Below are 10006 nucleotides of genomic sequence, written 5' to 3'. Positions count from 1 at the left end.
CATTCAGCAAGAACACCACTATGGGTGCCAAAGAATTAATGATTTTTAATAACCCTGGGGTGGGATGGCCTACTTTCGCATCAGCAAGTTTATGTCTAACAAGATACACTTTCCCCTCTCCATACTTCTGTCCAATATATGCTGCAGGATAAATAAACCTGTTGTGCTGCTGTATCAAAACTGAGCGTGACTAGGTCCTGGCTCACAGTCATACAGCTTGGAGAAGGAAGGTTTGATGGAGCCCAAGATCATAAATACATATATACTTATTTTGTGTAAATATTTATCTTAAATATTGACAATATCAAGAAACAAACCTTCAGGTAGAAATTCAGCAATTTCTTGGTTGTTTTGCTTTCTGAAACCAGAAAGTGAGTTCATTCAAAGCAGGAGCTTATTGAGCACCTTTCAGTGCGCATACTTGTAGCTGCCATAGTGGTTTGAGTTTGTACACGTCTCCGAACTGACTCGAACAACCGAAACTGAGACTTGCAGCTCTCCAGTTAGCGCTCTGCTCCTCACTGCTCCTCCTGGCCACTGGAACGTAACTAACAGACTAAGCAACTGGAATGCAAGGACTCACCAAAGGAACAGTTGTGTTTATTCTGTTACTCAACAGCTATTATGCAGATGAATACATAACAACCAATAAGACCACACAATTATAATGCTTGAGAATAAATTATCTTATCTGAATTTAACCCCAAATTAATATCCTTTGAATATTTTCTTCCCAACTTCTTCACTGCAGTAGAACAGTTTGTCACTGCGGTACAATATTTATAGTACTTAATCTAGTTATTGCTCTGGAAACAATGGTGTGTTTTACTCATTTAGCAGCAGGAACCTGCCATCTGGCACACGAAGTATTTATCTGAAAACCTTGCTGTCCCACAATTCATTATGTGCTTTTCATAGCTCTTGTTGAATGAATTTATGAACAATGCGTAAGATGTCTTAAAGTCAAAAGAGTCTTGAAATTACCTCTCTTTTAAACAGGGAAAGCTAAAGTACTTAAAGAGTACATAACATAGTCATTGATATTCATTTTCTTTAAACACAATTCCTTGCACAGTAGGCTGGAAACTATGTCTTAATACAGTCTAGTTTTTCACAATCATTTGACGTCCTCTTCCCCAGACGAGCTGTTCCATAGATGATCACAACTGTAACATTCAGTTACCGTTAAAAGCATATGAGAAAACTCGCTGAGTTTTCAAACGGGATTACAGATGACTGAGTGGCCAGTAAATGGTAATGATTTCAGCTTTTTGACTTAAGAGTTTTTGACTTTTAAGGGAGAGAAAAAAAAACATGGCAACCTAACCAGAAATCAGAACCTCACCATATACAAGCTATATGTATGTATACAGATACATTTTCATGCACATCATGCATGGTATTTGTGTCTCTGTTCCCTTCCCTATTTTTCTTCCTTTTGCAATGGTTTTCCATTCCATTCATTTCCATACTCCTAGCCAGGACCCCATAAAACCAAAGGATTAAATTAAAAGGAACAAATTCAGTTGAAATGAGAAATACTATTTTCCCAATACAAAACATCTCAACACATTACAACAAGCCTTTATCTTTGCAAGGCATTCTTTTACTTCTGGGAGGACATAAGCTACCAAGGTACAAACCATACTTACAGACTCTTAGGTTAAGTGCTTCGCTTATCATTTCAAATGTGGAATCTAATCAGTCAGTCATGTAACAAACATACCTGAAGCTCTAGGCAGTACAGATATTCAACAACTTGTGTTAAGATATATACTCTGAAAATACGGGCAGTTGTTTTCTGATTCAGCCAAGTATCTGTGCTAGTCCTTTTCATACCATCGTCCATATAGAGCAGCTGTCAGTAGGCCAGAAGATGTTCTATTTTTGCTTATGAAATAGTGGTTGTTTTTCCAGCCCATGTGATCAGCAAAGTCCAAGGTAATACCAGATGTCAGCAGTAAAGGAAAGATATAAGGGGTACTCATATTTCCCCACAGCTGGAAATCTATCAGAGCAGTGGCATCTGTAACCTCCTGTCCACAAGTGCTAAAGCTGAGACCACCACACTTTACTAATGCACAGGCCTGGACATAGTATGTGCCATGCACTGTATGGAGCCCATCAAAAACTCCCAAAGCATATAGTTCATCGGTTAAAACAGCTCTCTGATAACTTAAGTAACAACAAAGGGTATTGGCACAAACCTGGAGCTCTCCTTTTCCCCCCCATACAGGAACGAAAGTAAAGTTGTCATACATCATTTCTGCATAAAATACGGGAGGTAACTGTTCATTTCCTTTTTCTGATACTGTGCCAGGGGTCTCTTGTCCCTCCTTAAAGCAAACTTGATCATCCATTGGCGCGCTTGTAAAAGTCTTGCATGAGTGATGTAAGTTGTCTCTGAATCTTTCATTACTCTCCAAATTGGTTTTGTAATCTGTGGTAATCACAGGAATTTCTGCTACTATGAGCTTGCCACCATAACTTTCCATGTTGTGGTAGATGAATGACTTGACTGGAGTGTATATGCCGCTCCCTGTCATGCCCAAGGTAGGGTGATGGATATTAGCTGCTAGAATATTGATGTTGAAAGCTGTTGCAAAAGCTTGTTGAAATTCTACAGCAGACAGGAGCGGGAGCTGGTTCATCCAGGCAGTCGGATATACAACTTGTTTCAAATTGTATTGTCTGATAAGGTTCACTGCAGGCTCAAAAAAGAGTATATCAAAGCAAGTGAACATACCAAACTTGCCAGCAAAAGGGGTGTCAAAGAGTTTATAGTCAGGCTCCGGAGGGGTATCGAAAGCATATTCAAAATACAGATTGTGTTTGCGATACATGGCTACCAGCATACCGTCATCACTGAATGCCACATTGGTATTGAACTGGTATCTTCCATCCGATGGACAGTGAGGATCAATGTGCTCACAGGGTTGCTTGGTTCCTAAGTTTGCCACAAGGAATATTTTGTTCTTCAGCGCCATGCAGCTCAGATGCTGAAGAACCTGGGGAACAGTATGGGGAAATGTAAGCACTTCAGAATATGGAGGGATAAGTTTTCCTTAAGCAGCTACGGCGTATTTAATACTTTTCAAATTATTTTCAAATAGAAATTGAACACATCTGACCTTAACTGTAAAATTTAAATGTACTGATGATTTTGTGATGTAAGCTATTGGAACCAGTAGTTTTCTAGACTGAAAAGTATTTCAGATACTAATTTCAAAATAGCTTTGAAAAAATTATCTGGGTTTTATTTCCTGAGAAGTAAGTAAATAAATAACCTCTCTATTTCAAGGCCATTAATTTTCAGAACGTTCAGGCTGTTGCAGGAGCACCAATGGCTTTAGAACACCATAGGTCAACTGAAAGCTTTGACAAGGCAGCATAACTGATCTGTGTGTGCCTACTAATGATCATTTGCACCTGCAATGGCTTGTTCCTGCAACTAGATGTTTTTACTCTAAATTTAAAAGAAAGTGATTACTAGCTAGGAGTTAGAGAAGCAGAAATGTAAATGGATAGATTTTGCTTAGTTGTAGACAAGAAATACAAAAAGTTACAGACTACATTATTACTGGGATGTTTCTTCCACGCCACAGAGAGCTGTACCAAAGACTTCTAGTACTGCAATCTCTAAATAGGATCTGAATGGCAAACCAAGTTCTTGCTTGCTTGTGCATGAGCATTGGTAGTAAAGCTCCACCAGCCAAAGCATCATTTACAGCTGCAATTAAGGTTTGCACACAAATTCTGCTTAGTAGGCACATACATGATTACTTACTTTCATTATACTGACTACTGTAACCTTAATAGGAATAAATAGTTTGTATTACTAAGCATAGTTATTTTCATTTCGGGTTCAGAAGAGTTGATGAAAATACTGTTTTGTAACTTGCAGGTCACATCTTCTGAAATCACACTTTGTCTGTGCTAAGCTGTGACTTCTATTACATTATAGCAGGTCACGTCCTGTTACTTGTGCTTATCATTTTACACACAATCACTGAGTCAGAATGTTCTGATGTAATTAAGTCATTAAAACCTAGTAACAAGAATGCATCAAAAGTGAAGATACTGCTATGTTGTTTTATATAAAACAATGTTGTTCAAAATGAAATCACACACAATGTATCTTATTAGAGAATAATTACCATTTCATAGGTTGGAGAGGAGGAGATAACAAATGCATATGACTCATAAACAAGCTAATCTTCCATGTATGTACCTAAAACCCTCCTCTGCTAAGAATGAAACCAGCATAAACCGAGAGTTCAGAAAAACAGAATCTGGTACTACGAGCTGTTAAATTTCTTGCTTACTTCTCTAAGCAAAACTACTAGAGATAGTTCCCCACTTGGAGCACAAATCCAGCATTCAGTTATTCCGCTACTCTGTAGATATCACTCCTACATTTACCTCTGTGTCATTGAACAAATGCGTCTCTCTGCATGGATTCCACTTCACAGAATGTGAATGCGGAACAAAATCCAAGTAAGGATAAATGGAGCTTCTGGTGAAGTTGAAGCCATGGATTCCATCTTCAGGAAAAACAATGATCTGTGCTCCCTGTACGTAAAACAAAGGCATGTTTTGTAGGCAAAGCAAACCCAATCTAAATACAAAGCGGGGAAAAAAGGAATCTCATGGGTGAGAGCTAAAGAAAGTTAAGGATAGCCCAAGTATGTTTTGACATGAATGTAGTTTGAAAATATCTTTTGACTTCATAGTAGGCACAACTATGTGTATTAAAAAAGCTTATTTAACCTGACGCATACCTTTACCTTGATAAATAACCTATTTGACATGATGTTAAGGGCATGCAAATAAGAGCAGACTTCAACCAAATCCCTACCGGAAGTATTCTACATTCATCATTCTGGTTAAAGATTGACGTTAAAATTTGTCTTAATTTTTTTTTCAGAATTATGCCATTTGCAGATGAACTCTGTCAAAGGTACTGTATCGGTGTCAAAGGTACAGTAACTGTGTCAAAGGTGCAGTGTCACTTAGTCCAGGCTATACCCCTTGATTAGGTATATAGGGTTGGATAGGGTACTGGGAGTATTGTTTTCAGAAACAGCTTGACTGTGGAAGCAATGCAGATTCTGGTAGAAATGTAGCCATGCCAAAGCTAGGCACCTCTACCTGAAGTTCAGGGAGATCTGTTCCTAAAAATGTGGTGGATTCCTCTTAAATCAGACACAGCATCAGTCACTCAGATTCCTGTGACGGTTCAAAAGTCAGTTCAAATGTGTTTGAATATCTGTGCTATGGCTTTGGGATAATTTATGTGTCTTGGGTGCAGTACTGCATAAAAATAGCTATTATGCTTCTGGACTGTGATGCCTAGTCATCATTCTCAAAAGAAAAAAAAAAACCAAAACAAACAACCACTTTTTCAAATTATATAAAAATTGTAATTCTTCTATTCCAAAACAACAGATTTGTGAAACTTGCAAGTCAATACTTCTCTGCGTAGGGACAGTTATACCTGCTTCCTCTGACTAGAACCAGCTTTGGGTTTTCTTGAGGAGGGAAGGAAAGAAGGCTGTGCGTAAGAACAGCCAGAAATACTAGTCTCTCTCCTCTAATTATATTTAGACTGAAAACCATTCCATGAAGGGTAGGGGAAAGGAATGGAAAACTTTACTTCCACAAAGTTGTTAATGGTGGAATATTCATTTCCAAAGTATTTAACTTCCTTAGATTTTAGAAACATTCAGGAATTTCCATTGAGAGCACTGGAATAAAATCAAACCCAAAGACAGCTGCCTGTAAGACAATCTTTCAATAAAAACATTCCATTTAAGAAAACAGAAAGGCGCTAGGTATTCAGCCCAAAATATAAAATTAATTTCCCTATACTAAATAACTATAGGCGTGTTTTTCCAAGCTCAGAATAACTCAAGTTAGGCAAGCTGCTAATTGGCCTTATTTTTTTCAGAGCTGCTGGCAGGTCAGAATGTCTGAAAAACCAGACCATACTTATGTATATAAATATGGCTTTAGTTGCCTGGGAACACAAATGTGAAAGATTATCCTCAAATAGCTCTTACTCTATATATACATAGGACACACGCAACTGCCACTAAGCTGCGGCATACCTGCCTTGCAGCAGCCGCTACTTGCTCTTCATAGATGTCTAGGTTCCTGCCCATGAGTTCCAGCGCAGACTGTCGATCAACCAGGGCTGTTGGGTTAGGACTCAGTATGGACTGGTGCTCGTACACGGCAGCAACATAATGCCCCTCCCTCTTAGCTCTTCCTGAGACAACTTGACAGCAAAAAAAGCAGACGGACAGCTTCCAGCACAGATCCACCATGGTTTATGCCATAAATCTAGAAAGAGAAAAAAACAGGTGGGGTGGGCGGAGCTTGAGCAAGAAATAGTGCCAGAAATTTAAATTTACAATTAAGTATGGACTGTAACTGAGACTCTTAACAGTGTTTGGACTGAGTGTGTGGTTTTTGCATATTGTTTCTAAACCTTAAATCTCTCTACATTGGTGCTTTAAATAACTGTGTCCTGTTTAAAAGCAGTGTAGCTTCATATATAGTTCTGCTGATCTCCTTGCTTTGCCTCCCTTTCAATTAACTTTATCATTCATTTATAGAATTTTTGCACCATAGATCAAAACATCTTTAGGAAAAATTAAAAGTAGCTTGCAAATTTGCAGTTTCTCCCCCATTTGGCGATGGGGGATGTGTTTAAAAGCAGCATTTCCTAAAATTATTTGGACACAATATTTAGTAGTCAAGTAGTGACATAGCTCATTTTACCAATACTGAAACAGAGACTTGCCAAGAGTTACGTGAGACACTACTTCTGCACTTATCTGTCTTTCTATCATGAAAATGCCTCTCCTGATGGGTTACAGATTCACTCTATTCCAACTCCACATATGTAATAAATAGACTAATTTGTCTCATACAGTGCGGCTTTTTTCAACATTTATAAAAATGTTGACTGTAATTCAGACCTGCATTCCTGCTATAAAATGCAGATAGGTAAAGTTAAAAATGCTTTCATTATAGTAACAGTAAAGCAAAAATCCATACAAAATGCAGAAAATCTGCATTACTGAGCTTTTCTTAGAAAGACATGAAGAACCAGTGAGTCCGGAAGGCTGGGGCACTCCCTCCAACATGGGCTCCCCATGTACCCTTTCTGACATCCCAAGTTGGGAAAATACTTACACAGAAAAAGGACTGAGGACTAACTGACGCAGTCAGTGGTTGTACAATGCTTAAGAAATACTACAGAAATGCCATGTTATTCTCACAATATGAAAATTCTCTATTTGTCACTACAGTGTTACTAGTATCATTAAGGAATTAAATCTTGAATATCAGTGAAGTTGAAAGAGCATGCAGAAGAGATTCACTGATGCTATATATTGATGGCCCACAGTCTTCAAGTTCAGTTACTGACTTTAATTTTATTTGCTCTTTGGTAATTCTTATCCAAGAAAACAAATATTCCGGAACACTCTTAGTGCTTTTCAATCTTTGTGATCCACAACTCGCTGAATTTTTCCAAAGCAAACACAGACTCTGAAAGACAGATGCATGAAGAGACTTCTCTAGCTCCCATTAGGAGTTCAGCAGGAAAAAGAGATCAATTTTAAACTAAGCCCATTTTTAATTCATGTTACATTAAATGTAGTTTTCTACCTAAAAAAAGAAATTCTATGGCAAGTTAACTTCCAATATCTCTTCTTAAATTCCAGAATGAAAAGCAGCTAACAAGCAATCCTCAGTACTGTTGTTTTGGGGTTTTTTTTGTCTAATCACCAAGTGGTTTAGTGTCTAACAATGAACAACTTGAAGCGTGAGGAAAGCTATTTAGCAAGTAATCCCTTAGTTTAAGGCACTTGTTTGCTTCCATGAGCTCTACGCGCTATTTGCAACACTGGTTTGATTGCAACACTGGTTTGATAGCAACACAATCCCATGTAGGACAGGAAAATCATAACCTTAGCACCTAGGTTAGACAGAAGACTTTTTTGCTCAACCAAAAAGTTTTAATATGTAAGGGTCTTGTAAGGGTCCAGGAGTAACTTAGCTATTAGATGCTGCTAAGCTCAACTCCATATTTGTATTTTCTTGAGGCTTAATTTGCCAATACAACCATATATACATGCTTTCAATGGTAAATTGAAGTTACCTAGAGCAAAATAAAAACAGAATAAAGCTGTGGCATCTCTGTAAACAGTTGTATTAAAGATACTCTGATTACATAAACAGTTTTGAGAAGTGATGTACAATAAGCTACCCTTGCTATTCTGCATCTTGAGGAAAACACTCAGTACTTAGGGGAGGGAGTGATTTGGCAATGCGCATCAAGAAGAGAGGATCCTACTTCGTCCTGTGCAGCTCAGCTTTGCAAATGAAAGACCAAGGTACGCGTGACAATATAAAGCAGTAGCAGGGGGGTAAGGGAGAGGAAAGGTGGGAAGCCTTTCACAGTTAAGGAAGCCACTGAAAATAAACACACCATGTTGCACTTCACTGACAAAACTATTCTATTTCTGTCATCCCTTCAGAGCCAAAACGCCTATTTAGGACAGGAATGGGTTCTAGTCAGCTGTTCCTCAACAAAGTTGTCAACTAAGATGTAATGAGAAGTCATCATTACTAGCGATGGAAAAATATGGGGAGTTTCAGATCACAGGATGGAATTGCTGTGCGTTAGGAAAACAGCCTTTTTGCCTTCTAAGCCAAACACACGAACGTAAAAAAATAACAGGTACTGGGCTTCTACAAAATGTATTTTACAGACGTGCTTGGGGAATTCTCATTTTTCTACCGCAGTTTATTTTCTGGTGGTCAGAAACATTCAAAGTACTGATCTGAATCCCTCCCTCTTCTAGAAGTTTAGCACTGAACATCCGACTACACAGTCTCATCTGGCTGAACCTGGGCCAACTAAAATAATAACTGAAATAATTCCTCTGAGTCCTTACCCTTGGTTGTGGTTACTGTTATTCCTACAGACAATGGCTGAGCACTTACGTGAGTGCTCCCTAATGTCTTTCCCCTGTTTGACAGCTTAAACAACAGAACCCTGCTGTCTAACAGATTGCTTCTAACAAGGAAAGCTGTGACAAGCTCCAAGGCTGGGCTTGGGGATAGTAACCCTTTGAGCCAAAATAAGGATAGCATCAGGGTTTGCTCAGCCCTTAGGCTGTGAGACTCCAAGGAAGTCTCAGCCACATTCTGGGGTTTGTTGGTTTTTTTTTTTTCCCCCTAATGGAAACTGCTACACTATCTAATAAATCCTTTCCTTAAAGATAAGTTAATTTGTTTAGGGTCTACAGAGCTGTCACCTCACCTGAGCCATAACTTTAAAAGAAATTTTCATGAAATGAAATGCTTTATAATTTAATCTCTTTTTCTGTCCCTTTCTTGTGATTTATGTGGTCTTTCGCCTGGCAGATACACTTCAGTAGGATCATCTCACCCAAATTGAGTATTTCATAGCAGTATTACTGTCATGCAGTCACAGTATTCTAGTTACAGTTCTATACAAAAGGTAAAAAGACTGGTGTTTAAGTTTGGATGCCGATTCAGACAAATTCTTCCCCCAGTCACAGTGCTGACTGTTTTCCTATTCAGTTTTTCAGAACTATCTAATCTCAGTACATTGTGAAGTAAAGCATCCAGTCACTCACTTTTCAACAACTTTGGAAACTTAGAAGTTTGTCAGCTCTCATCATACACAGATGTATGCAGAGAGAAAGGCAATACATACCCTGCTGCTTAGCACTTTTATGCTCGGAAGAGTCCCACAGACTGTAAAAACCAGAAGCAGCACAGCACTAGTCTGGGTCCTCTTAAGTGATTAATAGTGAATGCCTGTTCAGCTATAGTAACATAAACACTAATAACTACCAGGCAAAATATTAAATTTGCTATGAAAAAATAATTAAAATACTTTTTTACATTGAGTGGTATCCATGAATTGTGATGTTGCTGCCATTCTAATATATAAGCCCCT

At 38.4% G+C, this 10006-nt stretch overlaps 1 protein-coding gene across 1 annotated transcript; it reads right to left on the bottom strand.

Moving 5' to 3' along the window:
* Positions 1-1725: 1725 nt before the first annotated feature.
* BTD (biotinidase) lies at positions 1726-6345 on the bottom strand. Its single transcript, XM_009490659.2, is given in 3 exon segments — positions 1726-3008; positions 4423-4572; positions 6111-6345. Coding segments are annotated over 3 exon segments (1566 nt in total). The 5' UTR covers positions 6342-6345; the 3' UTR covers positions 1726-1823.
* Between the last annotated feature and the right edge of the window lie 3661 nt (positions 6346-10006).

Source organism: Pelecanus crispus, chromosome 2, assembly GCF_030463565.1.
Source record: "Pelecanus crispus isolate bPelCri1 chromosome 2, bPelCri1.pri, whole genome shotgun sequence".
Classification (NCBI taxonomy): Eukaryota; Metazoa; Chordata; class Aves; order Pelecaniformes; family Pelecanidae; genus Pelecanus; species Pelecanus crispus.
This window is presented reverse-complemented; position numbering and strand designations above follow the sequence as displayed.